Source organism: Penicillium psychrosexuale (genome assembly GCF_028828465.1).
Source record: "Penicillium psychrosexuale strain IBT 29551 chromosome Unknown utg000002l, whole genome shotgun sequence".
Lineage (NCBI taxonomy): Eukaryota > Fungi > Ascomycota > Eurotiomycetes > Eurotiales > Aspergillaceae > Penicillium > Penicillium psychrosexuale.
This window is the reverse complement of record NW_026643187.1, coordinates 832,640-848,554: the sequence shown is the minus strand read 5'-3', so window position 1 is coordinate 848,554 and position 15,915 is coordinate 832,640. Positions and strand designations below refer to the sequence as shown.

Here is a 15,915-nt window from a genome sequence, read left to right as displayed (position 1 = left end):
TTGTACAGTTCAGCCCTAACCTTGTACTTTCCTGATATAGCCAAATAGTTGCCAACCTTGGAAGGAACAACCGGGTTCCATGACTCGGTTGCTTAGAGTGTGGTGCTAATAACGCCAAAGTCGAGGGTTACCTTTTCGTTTTCTTACTACGTACTTATCCTGACTTTGGATTCATTGCCTTGTATCGCAGTTCCTATCTTCTTTTTTCTTTAAATCATTGCACTCAGAACTTGACAACGCGAAGCAAAAGACTGGTCCACGAGGAATCAAAGCCAAGCAAGACAGAACTCCAAACGCCTCGAGCTCTAGCATAGAAGAACTGGTCGCCGTCGGTACTCACAGGTCTAGTGGAATCTGTCTCCCCCGCGATGCCGATTGCTACCCCGAGAGCCATGCAAGCCCTCTTGTTCCTATGCGCCAGAAGAAAGCCATTCAGCATAGTCTAGATGCGCGATTCCATTCTGCCGGACCTTCGCATGACCCTTTTTGGCCCTCGAGCCTCAGGCTGTGTCACATCACACAAAGTCCTGTCTCTTGACAAACCCCGCATTGTGTTTGCTGTACGTTGCGTGGCCACTCGTCACACGCAGGACCCGGGTGCTGGTGCCCGTATGTCGCACCGAACAGCTTCGCTTTCATTTCGAGGTCGGATGACATGCGTGCCGGTCTCGGCCGTGGAGAGAAGGGTGGACTTGCTTCCTTCTCGGGTATGGGATAAAGGACGAAGAGGAGAAAGAGAGGGAAAGGCAGGCTAGACGATTAGCTTTGGCTGACTGAATGATATAGCGTCCAGAACATAGGGAGGCGGTTATGAAGAGTTACGATCAAGGTACTGCATGATTTGGAGAGGAGGGAGCGGACGTAGAAACTTGTCTGTTCAGTCTGAGATTGATAAATGAATGTCAGCATGGTTTTATTACTTAATGTGTGTCCAAATCATTTGAGGGCTATACCTATTACCTGTGTTTGAAGAACTCAACTCGATTGTATTCTGCTGGTCAACCACATCAAGATCATAGAGGGGAAGTGGGAATGATGAAACAAGAGTCAATCTCGCGGGGCATGGTATTCCTTAGACTGAGTAGCACCGAAGCCGTTAGCTTGTAACCGCCTAGGTGTCTCATCTTATTAGCTTTCCAAGCCTAGCTGTCTCATATACGTTTCAGCTTAAGGGGTGTTCGCAATAGACCCGTGGTTGTATCGATACCGGCACACTGACAGTCAATAGTCCAGCAATCATAACATTAGGTGTAGAACCAACGTCTAACATCATAGAAAGAACGTTGCTAGGGATTCCATTCACATCTATAATTAAGATAACTAACAATATAACCCCTCTTCCACGCAATACGACCCCCATTCCGTATTCGTCCCTCTCCGCTCGGCGAATCCCCGAAAACTCCCCGAGACTCCCACCACCATCTCTAGGTAGCCGCCATATCTCCCCACCCAAATATGCAGGGGCTAACCTATGTTCGAAGTAATTTCCCTTGATGCGCGCGACACCAGTATGGAGCATAGATAGCCCACCAAAATGACGTTTCTGCTGACGCAGCTTCATTCATAGTACACCATACGTAGAGACGCTAAGGCTCAATGGCTGCTTGGCAGCCAATAAGGGACGGAAAACAAGCAAAAATAAAGGTAAATCAATCTTATCAAGACCGGATCTCTCTGCATCGCTGTACTAAAGTCGTTGTCGTGGATTAACCAGGCGTTCAGGTCAGGTATGAACTGCGCCTCTCTCAGCCACATATCACCGCGTGCACTTAGATTAGAGTACGTTGTACGCTCTCGTCATCCATTTTTATACGTCCTCAGCTCCACCTCCATGACCAGATCCGGCCGAACCCTTATTTATTGGCAAGGTGGCGCATGATAATGGAGGTTATGATTATGCCTATTCCGCGTGGCCGGATATTGATAGCATGTTTATTTTGAGAAGGCGGGCTAGTTATTGTGTTTCCTGTTTACTAGTACGAATGTCAATTACAACAATCCACTAAATACAATTGGGTGCGCGAATTCAAGGTGGGCACATAAACTTAGATAAATGGGGAATAGGAGGGAATTGTTGAGAGATGACGGATACTACGCGAGATCTGATGAGTCGTTCGATATGCAGTTTGGTTAACTTGAGATGTAATTATCAAATGTCTTGGAATACGACAAAACATATGTTAGGAATTAGAATGTGTGTCTCCTCATAGGGGCGGGTAAGAACAGCGCTCCCCGAGGCAAGTGAATATTCAATAGACTTTCGAGGTTTGACAGTAGCCTAAACTGCGATACCTGGGGTTATCATACGTGGGCGCTCAGACCATTGCAAGGGACCGGTTGATCCATTTTAGAGAATGGAACTCCGTAGTTAGCCCTGAGTTATGTATGGCAAATCCATACCCACAGTCACATACGGATGATAGCCCGGGCGATTTTCCTCCGCTTTGTAAGCAGGGGTCCAGGAACCTGTTCATATGTTGAGCATGCCCAGGAACTAGAATCCTAGATAAATGACTCAGCACAGGTCCATAATTATCCAGAAAGTGGCTCCGGATCCTCGAAATAGACCACAAGATCAATAGCGCGAAAGCACCCGAACACGAGTGTGGAAGCGAAAGGCTCCACGCTGGGAGATGGCCGGGAAGGCATCTGCCGGATCGTCTCTATGGAGTTAAGCATAAATGCCGGTGACTTGTGAACATTACCTGGCTTACATATGCTTACACATGCTTACCGACTGTAATCTGGACATCAGGCAGCAAATTGGACGGGCGGCAGCTGAAAATGCCTTTCTGATTCGAAGATGGGAAAGATGGTGGAAACCGAGTGGAGATCAAATTCTTTTTGGTCGGACATTCGGATATAAAATCTCCGGTGTCGGGGTTCAAGTGAAATTTTCTGCGCCTCTATACTTCGCACACCGTATTCCGTACACCCTAACTAACTAACTAGCTCAAGGGTTAAGGGTTGAAACACGTAAGCATATAAAAAGGCCGCGTGGGCCAAAAAAAGTGGCGGTTGTAGTTAGCACAATAAGGGTATCCCATGCCGCTAAGCGGGAACGGTGATGATAGCACCCGCTATGCTACTGGTCCACGCCAGACTAGTCTCATCGTAGTAAGCGGGCCACGAGGCCCTGCATCCTAGTCAAACAAGGGAAAATAAAAAACAGGGTCTTTCCAGGCATCTCGAAACAAGACGAGTACAAGGGCCCTGACGAATCAAGCCTGTGGCGTAAGCTCGGCGAGTGAGAAGTGTCTCGAACACTAAATCCGAACACTAAATCCTTAGTCGAAACAAGCACGGAAGCGCATTTGCTGCACTAGACATCCCGAACTACCGGATATACGTCTACCGTGGATATACGTAGGCTGCATACGTATGGCCCCGTCTGAGATCGAGTATAGGCAAATCACCTCTCGGCTGAGAAAGCCCCAAAACGGTCCGCGTCCTCCAGCCACGAATTTTGGACGACATAATTTTGACGCTAGTTCCAGTAGATCGGAAGATTGAAGCTTGGCTTGATCGGCGTTGCCACGAGGTATTTGCGGGAGAAACGAGGGAAATGAATGGAAATGGAATTGATATGACATAGAGTATTCTCGGTACACGGTTGATAATGTCATTACAATATCAGATTTGTCGCTCTATCTCTGCTAAACATGTCACTCCCCTTAAACCTCAGAAAGAAGCAGTCTGTTTCATTATACACCGACTTACGGAGTACGTGTGCTACAACGCAGAGGGAAAGTCAGCCCTGGAGAGAGTCCCCGCGAATGGATTCTCGGAGCGGGGCGGATGAACGCGAATACGAATAGTTGCACGGGCCAGTCCCTTTCACCCCCTGGGCTCCCATGTAAATCATTTGGAATGTTAAAAGCAGACGTGACAGAAGATCTAGGTTCGGTTGAATAGTTCACTAGGGTATCTTTACTCATGTGGAGGCAATCCTCGTGTATACCTCCATCGTCCACGTAACTTTTTGCGAGGGGTTATCTCGGGGAAAAAGAAGAAATCTCGGTGGAAAGTACTCTTTCAAGAAAGCGAAAGTCCGACAAGCAAGGGAGCCACGTTATGATTAATGGATTATCAAAGCGTTGAAACCTGAACCTTGGAAGCGTTGGAGATCTCAGGGCTAGACCTTTTTATGCCTTATCTTTTTTACTTTTTTAATTTTACCGTAAGGCGAGATCGCCCTGCAGTAATAGCAAAAGAAGGGAACGGAATAAAACAAAGATATAATTTTGGGAAAAGTAAGAACCTAAGAAAGCCACCAATCAACGTAGGATTTCCCGAATTGAACCTAATACCCGCTATGGAATCCCAAGCCGGAGGTGAGTTCCCAAACAGGCCAAGGTACTAACATCATCACTTACGTATGTTCTGAGACTTTCCCCAGAGAGAAATGTAGTCGAAGAGCTATAGCACGGAGGATGAATACGTATAGACAGGGCTAAAAGCTTGTCCATTTCTGATTTATCTCCCTAAAGCTAAGAATAAAATCTAAATCCATAAACCCGCAAAGATACTCATTAACCTGCTCAGGGTCCAATGGTCTCATGATTGCCCGCGGTTCTGCCGATTTGGTGGATCTCTCCCTGTTTTCGCTTGGCTCAGCCGAAGCCCTAGTCCGAATGATAAGCCAGTCGGAGTTAACACTCCCAACTGCACATACAGTATTATATTTAGACGTACAACTAAGGGAAAAAAAGCAACGCAAGTCCAAGAATCAGATAAAAATGGAAAAATGTCACAGACCTCACTGGAGTAGTTAGCGGGCGGGCCGGAAGAAACGGAGAAGAAAACGGGTACAAGGGTGTGGATTAGGGGTCTTGGTCTGTATTATTGTTGTATTGTAGATATTTGTTTTTAGCATTTTATATTATCGCTATTAATTCTTTTTCTTTTTGTAAGGCTCCACCGAACTAAATAGCGTGCTCCGTAAGTGTATCCTCTCTGGGGAGCCTCGACAGACCCTGGAGCTTGGCTTCTTTCGCTCATTTTTTAGTATAATTAGTTACCAATGGCCATGGTTGGCTGCTCTTCACTTTTTTCCTCTCTCTACTCGATCTATATTCCTATTTGAACTCTTATCTCGTTTCGACTTCTCATCATTTCAATCCCCTCTTATCTCGTATCCGATCACTCATTTCCACTACCTCTATCACGGGCACGCGCAGAGCGCATCTCGTTTCTACTTATTCCCAGACGGCCTAACATCTGGAAGAACTGTTACTTGGGTTAGACAACCGGCGTTGAACTTCGACTTTTCTGCAACATCCCCAGGCCGGTTTGCAACTGCCGTTGAGGATTGTGTTCCCCACATACAATTGCAGAAATTAGAAAGGAAAAAAGGAAATCCTAGGAAGAAAAGGCGGGAAAAAAAAAAAGGACCAGAGCCTTTGAACAAGTTCCATAGCGAGGGAAAGACGTCTATCGCATTTCACCTTGCACTATCGCTGCCGAGTCGTCATATCTCCGGCATTCAACAACCTTTGAGATACTTTCTCGTCACCCGTGCCTCCAAAAGACACGGAGCCCGGCACAAGCTCGAGCCTCCGTTCAGGTCTGCAGGCGAGTGCTGATTTAGGGTCTAATGTTGTCGACGTGTTACACGACACAGAGGACAAACATATTTCGAGAGCCGCTGGTGCGTTTGTCGGGTCCTCCGGGGGGCAAGAAATGAGAGAGATATTCTTTCTCTTCTTCTACACCCTCTTCCCTTTCTCCCCTTGTCTCAGACCGGCGATCTCTCGAGTTCTTGCGAGTTCCCAGAGCCCGGCTGAGCCGGTTGCCAACAGTCTAAACTAACTTCATTTTGTCTCTAGTATAATTTCCCAGCCCCGGTGACCGCATATCGGGGCATTGGCATTGAGGAGATGTCCACTTGTAGGACGAGTATTGTGTCCATTCTGAATAATGATGATAACCCATCTTTTGCGGTCCGTTCCGCGCCCCGACTTAGTCGGACTCACATATCATCATCACAATATCCACATTCAGAGCGACCACCCTCTCCTATCAGCGACCCACAGTACACCCGCCCCGCAGCTTCATCCCAATCTCCAGCAACATCACCACGAGGGAGCAGGCATCATTCAGACGCGGTGACGGAAGTCGCCCAGCCCGCTTCGCCCGGGTCGTCCGATGGCTCAGCTTACGACTATCTCACCAGTCAACCATCATCTTACCACCCGTATGCCCGGCAGGATCCGCGACGGGAACCATACCGATTCCCAGCTCGCGGGCCAGCAGCTCCCCGAACATCACCCGAGACTCGTTCAACCACATCCGAAACGGCTTCTCAGACCGGAGCGACGCGCGGCACGGGGCGAAAGAACAAGTACCCGTGCCCCTATGCCGCGAGCCATGGGTGCTCTTCCACATTTACGACTTCGGGCCATGCTGCGCGCCACGGCAAAAAGCACACCGGCGAAAAGAGCGTGCACTGTCCGATCTGCAACAAAGCCTTTACGAGGAAAGACAACATGAAGCAGCACATCCGGACCCATCGCTCACACTCGGACGAGATGCGCTCTATTTCCGAGCCAGAGCCTGATGCTCGGTGGGCGATGGCTCGTCCTGACGCGGTATACGCCTCCGTCTCGCACCAGCGCAATGTCAGTCAACCCATCGAGGCAGGTGTACGGCCTGTCCCAGGGTCTGTCCCAGTGCCTGGTCCCCAGGCGCCCTAAGAGAGCAGGTCGGTTTTCGCCGACCGTCCATTCTATTTGCTGTTTAGTATACGACTTTCTCCTTCTGTTGGTCTTTTGTGCCTGGCCACTGCTGTGCGGTGTGATTCGATCATGTCTATTTAGTCTTTTTCTTGGTCAATTTTGGGCTTTCGGATGTGCTTTTGTGTTTTTGTATTTCATATTCAGCGATTCTGCATGACTGCGCGTTTCAAATTATTGAGACGTAGAGGTCTATCATACGTGTTACTATGTGTTATTATTTCCCTGTTTTATATCCCTCATGTACCATGTGCTGATTCTCGTGTTATGTGTGATGGTTGAAATTGTGGGCGGCGATGTGTTAGAGAGCCAAATACTGTCCAGCTTCCCTTCAGGGATTCCCATGAGAAATGTTGTGCAACCAGTTCTGCACCCAACGAGATCCAGGGCGTCGTGTTGGTCAGATCGTAAGCGGCTGGGATCCCCGAAGGCGACCCGTGGAACCATTGTTTACGTTCCATAAATCTTAAATCTCCGATATTTGATATTGCATCTCAGATGTATTGTATACTTCCAAGGGTGTACATCTCTTTGAAAGTAGATTAAGCAGTTAAGCATTATCCAATTGTCTGCCTTTGTGTATATTATATAGGGCTAGACCGTCCTGGGACGCAGGATGACGTCGGAGTCCTATCTGATCTCTGATACACAACGCCAGTCCAGATGGTCATTCGATATTGGATGGCGTTATATCCGCTTTAAAGAATGCTTCGCTGTTCCTTTATACGTCATTGGCGCAATCCTGATTTTGCTATATATACCGTTTTAAGAAGAATTGTCCCTTGAACTTTGTACTTTTCATCCAAGTATCACCTCCAGAATACTCCAGGGCTATCTCTCTCAGCCACTGCCAAGTCTCTTAGCCCCAGATACGATACTTCGCTCGCCCATCTGAATCCACATCGTCACGCCACCCCAGCCCCGCTATACATCTCCCCTCACGAACTTCTTTTTCCATCCCACCTATTTTCCCCGTGGACGGTAGTAGTTCACAAATATCGACTTTATCTTTCGATTTGTGTCCTCACTTTCGCCTCAACCATGGCGTACTACGAGGACCGTTATCGCGACCGCTACGCACGCCCCGCCAGTTACGCCGATCCATATGATGAACCTCGCGGCCATTATAGAAGACACGAGCGAGACTCATATGTGCCTCGTGCCAGCAACGACTCGGTCGAGGAGGTACAGCGCGACTACCCGCCAGGCTCAGACTATACCTACGAGCGGTCTTATGACTCTCGGCGGTCGAGACGACCTGTCTACGAAAATGTGCGCCGGGCCTCCTCTGTCGGCGGTTACGATGCTCCCTACCGAAGCTCTGGTCCTCGTCGCCCAAGACACTACGAGGATGAACGTGAGTAATATAGAGCAGATGTGGTTGAACTCAATTCTAATATACCTCAGGCTCTCGTCGCTCCAGATATGATTCTGATTCTTCTTCGCCAAGTCGGTCTCCACCCCGCAACAGACGCCGCAAGTCGTTCAGCGATCAAGCCCTGGGCGCCATAGGCCTCGGGGGTGCCGCTGCTTCTTCCAGCCGCGGCGACCGTGGTCGCACCCGTTCCCAGTCCCGCCATCGCCATCGATCGTACTCAAGGTCACCGTCAGATTCACACAGTCGCAGTCGCCATCGTGGCGGCAGCAGCAAACGCGATAAAAGCACGCAGCGCATCGCTCAGGCTGCTCGCGCCGCCTTGACAGCTGGTGCGGTTGAGGCTTTCAAACAACGCAAAGAGCCTGGCGAATGGGCCGGTGCGAAAGGAAAGCGCGTCCTCACTGCCGCTGTGGCTGCTGCTGGAACCGACGGCCTTGTCGACAGAGACCCCAGCAAGCATGGAACACGTCATGTTCTCGAGTCCACGCTTGCAGGTCTGGCTGCCAGTCACTTTGTCGGTGGCGGTTCACGGTCGCGCTCACGATCTCGTGGTCGGGATCACTCTTCAGGTGGTGGTCTCAAGAACCTCGCTGCCACTGGAGCACTTGCTGCTGCCGGAAAGGAAATCTTTGATCGATACTCAAAATCACACTCGAAATCACGTTCTCGGCATCGCGGCCGTAGTGATTCCCGTGGCAGTGATGAGGACGACCGTGGCTCCCACAAGCGCAGCAAGAGTGTTTCGGACTACATCGGTCAGGGCATGGCCGCCCTGGGACTCGGCGGAGAGCAAGAAGAACGTCGCCGCGACAGCGGAGACGATCGTAAAGAGCATCGGGAGCATCGTCGGGAGCATCGGGACGACCGAGAGCGGCGTCATCGCCGGGGACATCGGGACGACGATTATTCGGATTCAGATGCGGAAAGCGATTATTACAACAGGGACTCGAGACGGGGCAAAGGCTCGAGAGATGTAGGTCGGTACCGTTCATCGGACGGAAGAAATCCATCCCCATGTGCACGCACCAGTGCTTCGCGCGGTGCCGGTTCTAAAGACCGCGGCAATAGCTCGAGCTCCGAGAGTGATTCTGACCTAGGTGACAGTTCTGATGAGAAGAAGCAACGGAAGAAGCTGAAGCGGGATATGTTGGTGACGGGAGGCCTGGCCAGTGTGGCCACCATCCACGCTGCGCACAGTGTCTATAGTAGCATTGAGAAAAGGAAGGAGCGACTGAAGCAATTACAGGAGGGAGAGATCACGCCCGAGGAGGCCCGCAAACGCCGCATGACCGCTAACGCCAAGGACGTCCTGAGTATTGGTCTCGCTGCACTGGGTATCAAGGGTGCCTATGGTGAATGGAAGGAACTCATGGAAAAGCGCAAAGAAAACACCCATTTCCAGGAGGAATGCGCCGAACGCGCTATGAAGCGTGAGCGTCGCCGCGCTCACAGTCAGGGCCCACCCTCTCGCCGTCATCGCTGGCCTGATGAGATCGAATATGCCCCTTCGACGGCCGATTCCCGGACCGATCATACCCCTCTTTACCGTGATGGAAATCCTTACCGTGTTCATGAGGCACCGCAGATATCTTACTAGATTGTTTTACGTGCGAGCCATCTGATTTTCGCGCTTTTCATGACTTACGAGACCATGTTTATTCGATTTCGATTTCGATTTCGATTTCGCTTTTTGCTTTTCGGTTCCGTTGACGAATTCTTATGATTCTTGCAATTTGCTTGTTTTTGCAGCGTTCTATGGACACGAGAAACACGATGGATATGGTGAGGGTTATGTTACGCCAACTCCACAGTCCTTTCAACGCTTAGCATATCACTTAGCATATCCTGTACATGAAAAAAGGATATGTCTGTCAGTAATGCAAATTTCTAGTAGTGAATGAACCTGTACAGTATTTTCCGCTGTCTACCTAGTTCGACTAGTAGTTATTAGACCACTAGCTATAGTTCGCAGTCACTACCAATCAGTGCCCTCCACCTCTCAACCCCAAGAGCCCCTGAGACACCCCGAGAACCACAAGCAATGAAAGAATCGATCCTTTTACCTCGTTAGCGGAAAGATCAGATGCATTTGGATTGAGTGCGCCGAGCTCGCTCCTAAGGACACGGGCGAGAGGGACTCTCACCCTACGTACTTTGGCCCGAAGTCTTCCGGGCTCCAGCTACCATCAAGTCTAGTAGATAGTAAGACCTTTGACGATTCTTAGGACGTCGATGGAGATCGTGGAGCGGAATTAGGCATTAGGGCCGTGCAAGACATTCGCAATGCCATGATTGCATCTGTTGGATCTATGCGCCGAGATGGAACAGATGACGATGGCCCACAAGGTAGAACGGAGGATTCCACCACCCGAAATAAAACAGCTATTTTGTATGAAACTTTGCGAGGACATGAACAGCCATAATAGTAAATGCGAAGACTGATGAACAATCGACACATATACGAAACGAGAACCCAATTGCTTCGATAGGGCCCTCACTTAAATTTGATCCTCCAACCATTTCTTCGTAGCTTATGCCCGGGAAGGACCTCAAGATACGTTAAACATGACTGGGAGCATAGATATGACAATGAGAGGCAACCTTGGGAGTGTTCATTTTAGGTACCTTTTTCAACCTTGGGAAGTTGTTTCCCAAGTACCTCAATCGCACTAGTCCTAATTAGGATACGCCGATATATTTGTTCATGTATTTTGCATGAAGTTTTGAGACTCAGGTTGGTGTATTTAAATAGGAATGCAGCTTGCGATATAAGAAGGTGTGATCCTCACCATGATGCACTAGCTAACCACCGTAGAAGAAGAGCTTGTTTACAAGATCTCGCCACGTGACCTTAATAGATGCCACGTCCAGCATGTGATTCTGACTAAGCAACACCCCGCCATCAGTCAGCCCACTACGGAGATGAAAAGAAAGTTGAGAAGTACCTGGTACCTGGCTCTACACGTTAAAGTGTACTGTAAGTAAGTATTAAGTACTTGCCACGTTCCGGGACCTTGGTGGATCTCTTAGAGAGTTTTCCTTCCCCTCTATTCTCCTTTTCCCTCTTTCCTCTTCCTTTCTCATTCATACACCCTTTGGTCAGTCAATTCCTACGCCTGCGATTCTGATCTTCTCACTAACAATCAGCAGTTTCTGAATACATATATCACATAATGGCTGCTCCCGCACAGAAGTTCAAGGTCGCTGACCTCGTATGTCTCTCAATTAACTTTTTCCTCCTTCAATCATTGACCATTTCCTAGTCCCTCGCCGCTTTCGGTCGCCGCGAGATCGAGCTCTCCGAGATTGAGATGCCCGGTCTCATGGCCATCCGTGAGAAGTACGGTGCCGACCAGCCCCTCAAGGGTGCCCGTATTGCCGGTTGTCTTCACATGAGTATGTTGATCTGATCTATCATAAAAAGCAAGGCCTGCGCTGACCGCTCCTTCAGCCATTCAGACTGCCGTCCTCATTGAGACCCTCACTCACCTCGGTGCTGAGGTCACCTGGACTTCTTGCAACATCTTCTCCACCCAGGATCACGCCGCTGCCGCCATTGCTGCCGGTGGTGTCCCTGTGTAAGTTTACATTCTTTCACAAATCCTCCGGAGCCTTTTGTGGACCTTTGTCTGATTATTTATTACAGCTTCGCCTGGAAGGGTGAGACCGAGGAGGAGTACCAGTGGTGCTTGGACCAGCAGCTCCAGGCCTTCAAGGATGGCAAGAAGCTCAACCTCATCCTCGATGACGGTGGTGATCTCACCTCCCTCGTCCACACTAAGTACCCCGAGATGCTCGAGGACTGCTTCGGTGTCTCCGAGGAGACCACCACCGGTGTCCACCACCTGTACAAGATGCTCAAGGACAACACACTCAAGGTTCCCGCCATCAACGTGAACGACTGTGTCACCAAGTCCAAGTTCGACAACCTTTACGGCTGCCGTGAGTCTCTCATTGATGGTATCAAGCGTGCTACCGATGTCATGATCGCTGGTAAGATCGCTGTCGTTGCCGGTTACGGTGATGTCGGCAAGGGTTGTGCCCAGGCTCTCCACTCCATGGGTGCCCGTGTCATTGTCACTGAGGTCGACCCCATCAACGCCCTCCAGGCTGCCGTCCAGGGCTACGAGGTTGACACCATGGAGGCTGCTGCCCCTGTTGGTCAGATCTTTGTCACCACCACTGGTTGCCGTGATATCCTTGTTGGCCGTCACTTCGAGGCCATGCGCAACGACGCCATTGTCTGCAGTAAGTTGTTCTGAGCCAAAATGTTGGTATGAGCATTACTAACTATCATCTAGACATTGGTCACTTCGATATCGAGATTGACGTCGCCTGGTTGAAGGCCAACGCTCAGTCCGTCCAGAACATTAAGCCCCAGGTTGACCGTTACAACCTTAACGGCAAGAACATCATCCTCCTCGCCGAGGGTCGTCTTGTCAACCTTGGCTGTGCTACCGGCCACTCTTCCTTCGTTATGTCCTGCTCTTTCTCCAACCAGGTCTTGGCCCAGATTGCCCTCTTCAAGGCCGAGGATACCGCCTTCGGCAAGAAGTACATTGAGTTCGGTGCCAGTGGCCGCAAGCCCGTCGGTGTCTACGTTCTGCCCAAGCAGCTCGACGAGCAGGTCGCTCGCTGCCACTTGGAGCACGTTAACGCCAAGCTCACTGAGCTGACCCCCGTCCAGGCCGACTACCTCAGCTTGGACGTCAACGGCCCCTACAAGCCCGAGATCTACCGTTACTAATTTCTTTACATTTTCAACTGCGTTCGATGATACTCTTGGGAAATAGACTTTCAACATGATTCGACGATGTTATGATTGGCATATGAGTTCTCCATCAACTTAGAACTCAAAAGTGGTTGTCCTTCAACGGCATAAAAAGTGGCCTACACCGGGGTTGGTGTGTTTCTAATGTTTTTGTTTTGGCGTGGGATGACCTGGGATGGTCTTGCATTCAACACTGCGTGATGGATTTTATTCTTGATACCTTATTCTGGTGTGTGGGCCTCCATGGGCCGATTGCGACGGTGTAGTACTTCAACAATCGAAGCTATGCGTCAACATTTATTTCTTTTGTAGTTGCTCCTGTAGACGGCCAGATTTCGAGCATATTTCTGGCCATGTAGAATCTATATCGTGGATCAACATCGATAGTATTCATAAAACGCTGCAATATCACCATAAGTGCTAATAAGAGCCTCTCAATTTGGCAGCGCGAACAGGTCTAAGCAACGTTTCGTTCCGAGGTTGATCTGTGTGACTGATTCGGTGCGAAATGCATCCGCTGAGAGCTGATCCTTGGAGTTGGAATTATTTCTATTTGTATTGTGTTGAAACCTTACCTACTAAAGGTTCTTCTGCATATTTAGCTACGCTTTATATATCTTGTATCTACTATTCGTATCACGAGTTCATATTCTGCAGAATGCTTTCGTGCTTGAATTCGAAGGGAAGTGGTAAATTTAAGAAAAGACAAAGTGCATTGCGTAAGTGACTATAACGTGACTATAACGAGCAGATGAAGCGGCCAAACGCAAACTAGGTATCAGACAAATTATTGAAGAATGAAAAAGTATTCGTGATGGTTAAGTGGACCGACAGCCCTAGGTTCCCTCTAGTCTTTATGGTCGCCGCACACGAAAACCATGTCCAAAGCTAGGGGATTCAACAATATTGGAGAGAATCCCATGCTTCTTCGTGGAAAGACGATCTATATTGCCTGGCCCCAATACCCGACCCTGCGGATTACTCGGCTGACGGACACGGGTCAGATTTGTGGGCTGTTGTGGAGCCCTTCGCATATCCTGGGCTAGTCGATAGTTGTCCGTAGCCATGGGCACCGAGCGTAACTCGGGCTCGGGTCTGGTTTCTGGCTTCGTTGGACTGAGCGGTGGAACTCGATTGCGTTTAGTTGAAAGGCCTTTTCCATCGAAGCACTTGACCAGCATCTGTGCCGCGGAGGCACGCTCATCCGGGTCGACTCTCGCCATTTCCTGAATCTCTCCAATCTTTGAGCTGATGCTCAAGAGGGCTTGTTGAGCCTGCTGGAGAGTCTTGAAATGGGATACGTTCTGGCGGAATCCATGGAAATCCAGTGCCCATGCGATTGTTACAAAAAGGGACCAGATATCCATCTTGTGTGTCTGGACTCCATGATTATGAACCTCAGGGGCCGCGTACAATGGGGTTCCAACAGAACTATGGGCATCAACAGTGCGATTGCACAGACCGAAATCGCCGAGCTGAAAGTGATATCGCGCACCCGGTAGCGCAGTATAAAGAATGTTTTCTGGCTTCACGTCTCGATGAACAATGCCATTCACAGCCAGACAATCTAACGCCTGAAGCATTTGGTGGAAGGCACATCCCGTGACCTCTTTTAACCACGGAATACCACTTTCGACCAATGAGTCAAGTGTGCCGTCCTTGAGGCCCATGAATATCTCCGCCGCCGGTCCGTCCCAGCCTTGTGAGCCAATAAGATCGATGATATGTGGCTAGGGCAGCGTCAGTTTAGCTCGGGAGAGCATGGAAGGGTTACTAACGTGGCTAATCTTGGACAGAGTCTCGACCTCGCGCTTCAACGCATAATACAATGACTCCCTCCACTCTACCTCCTTCGAAGCTTGTTCGGGTTTTTGGAATATCTTGACAGCAAGAAACTCCCCCGTATCGACATTGATGACCTTGTGTACAACTCCGAAATGTCCAGATCCAAGTTGGTCAACCTTTATGTATCTTATTTCCAGTTGTCGAGGCCCCGCAGTGTGGATTCTGGTCTGCATTTGCGACGGTAGAACCGTTTCTGAATCATCGGTCGTCCGAGCTAAGCGGGGATTTTCCACGCAGTCACTTATGATACTCTCTCGATTCCTTATTATCTCGGTCACTTGTTGATAATTTTTCTTCCATATCAACTTGAATTGAACGGCATCTTTCGTTCTGCCGCCCATCCCCAGAACATCGTTCAGCCGATGCTGAACGACTATTTGACGAAGGCGCCCATGCTCGAATGGGATAGCATTGGCACCGGAAACCTGCGTTGTCCCACGATGGGACCTGTCGTAGAGCATGATGACATTGGTGGTCGGCTCGATTTCAAAAGAGCACTGGGTCTTGGAGATGGTGGCACCCTCTACAAAGATGTCCGCATCTCCACCACGTCCTAGTGTTGCAATCGTTTGACGGGACCGTGACTGTATATGGAAGCCAATATCAAGGACAACTGTGCCATCGCTCAACTTCGACGTTAAGTGTTGGTTCCAAGGATGGCTGACGACTTTCTTGGCTTGTTCGTTCAAAGGCTGGAGGGAGAAGAGAGCAAGGCTATGAGGGTCTGGGGGCGACGACATATTGAAGCAAGACCAAACAGAAGACAATTGTCAAACGGAAAAGAGGCACTCAGAAGAATATTGGGAGACATTATGTACTTAACTATTGGGCATCAATTACAAATGTGATCTTAAGCGCTATACCCCGGCAATATTAGGAGTCGTTCGTTTCAGATCTCGTTTCAGCGAATAAAATCAGGTTGGAATACTGTACGAAAATAGTCAAAAGGCGTGGAATGTTGGGCGGTAAATGATTGGATATGATTGTTTACTGAATATAGAGCGACGAGGTCAATTCCCGCGCTAGTTGCTGCAGCTTAGCGCTCACGTCACACTGAATTCTGTCACATTCCCCCCATCTCCTATCTCACTCACAATTCTTCTCCCTTTCCTGTTTTATTCCAATCCTCCCAGTATGGCCGATATTAGATCTGGCCTAGCTACTATCCACTTTGCGCTCGACAAGCT

At 49.4% G+C, this 15,915-nt stretch overlaps 5 protein-coding genes across 5 annotated transcripts; 4 read left to right on the top strand and 1 right to left on the bottom strand.

The window, feature by feature from the left end:
* Nucleotides 1–5,879: 5,879 nt before the first annotated feature.
* N7518_001471 (C2H2-type zinc finger protein) lies at nucleotides 5,880–6,695 on the top strand (the record flags this gene model as incomplete). The annotated part of the gene is made up of 1 exon (XM_057182399.1): nucleotides 5,880–6,695. The coding sequence occupies one exon, from the start codon at nucleotides 5,880–5,882 to the stop codon at nucleotides 6,693–6,695; it is 816 nt and encodes a 271-aa protein (XP_057043849.1).
* A 1,080-nt stretch (nucleotides 6,696–7,775) lies between these two features.
* Nucleotides 7,776–9,709, top strand: N7518_001470 (uncharacterized protein; the record flags this gene model as incomplete). The annotated part of the gene is made up of 2 exons (XM_057182398.1): nucleotides 7,776–8,091; nucleotides 8,142–9,709. The coding sequence occupies 2 exons, from the start codon at nucleotides 7,776–7,778 to the stop codon at nucleotides 9,707–9,709; spliced, it is 1,884 nt and encodes a 627-aa protein (XP_057043848.1).
* A 1,325-nt stretch (nucleotides 9,710–11,034) lies between these two features.
* Nucleotides 11,035–11,269, top strand: N7518_001469 (uncharacterized protein; the record flags this gene model as incomplete). Its single annotated transcript, XM_057182397.1, is given in 2 exon segments — nucleotides 11,035–11,089; nucleotides 11,106–11,269. 2 exon segments carry the CDS (start codon nucleotides 11,035–11,037, stop codon nucleotides 11,267–11,269), a joined length of 219 nt encoding a protein of 72 aa, XP_057043847.1.
* Nucleotides 11,270–11,285: 16 nt separating this feature from the next.
* N7518_001468 (adenosylhomocysteinase) lies at nucleotides 11,286–12,859 on the top strand (the record flags this gene model as incomplete). Its single annotated transcript, XM_057182396.1, has 5 exons — nucleotides 11,286–11,324; nucleotides 11,376–11,508; nucleotides 11,564–11,690; nucleotides 11,759–12,360; nucleotides 12,414–12,859. The coding sequence occupies 5 exons, from the start codon at nucleotides 11,286–11,288 to the stop codon at nucleotides 12,857–12,859; spliced, it is 1,347 nt and encodes a 448-aa protein (XP_057043846.1).
* An 878-nt stretch (nucleotides 12,860–13,737) lies between these two features.
* Nucleotides 13,738–15,468, bottom strand: N7518_001467 (serine/threonine-protein kinase; the record flags this gene model as incomplete). The annotated part of the gene is made up of 2 exons (XM_057182395.1): nucleotides 13,738–14,613; nucleotides 14,662–15,468. The coding sequence occupies 2 exons, from the start codon at nucleotides 15,466–15,468 to the stop codon at nucleotides 13,738–13,740; spliced, it is 1,683 nt and encodes a 560-aa protein (XP_057043845.1).
* Nucleotides 15,469–15,915: the final 447 nt, after the last annotated feature.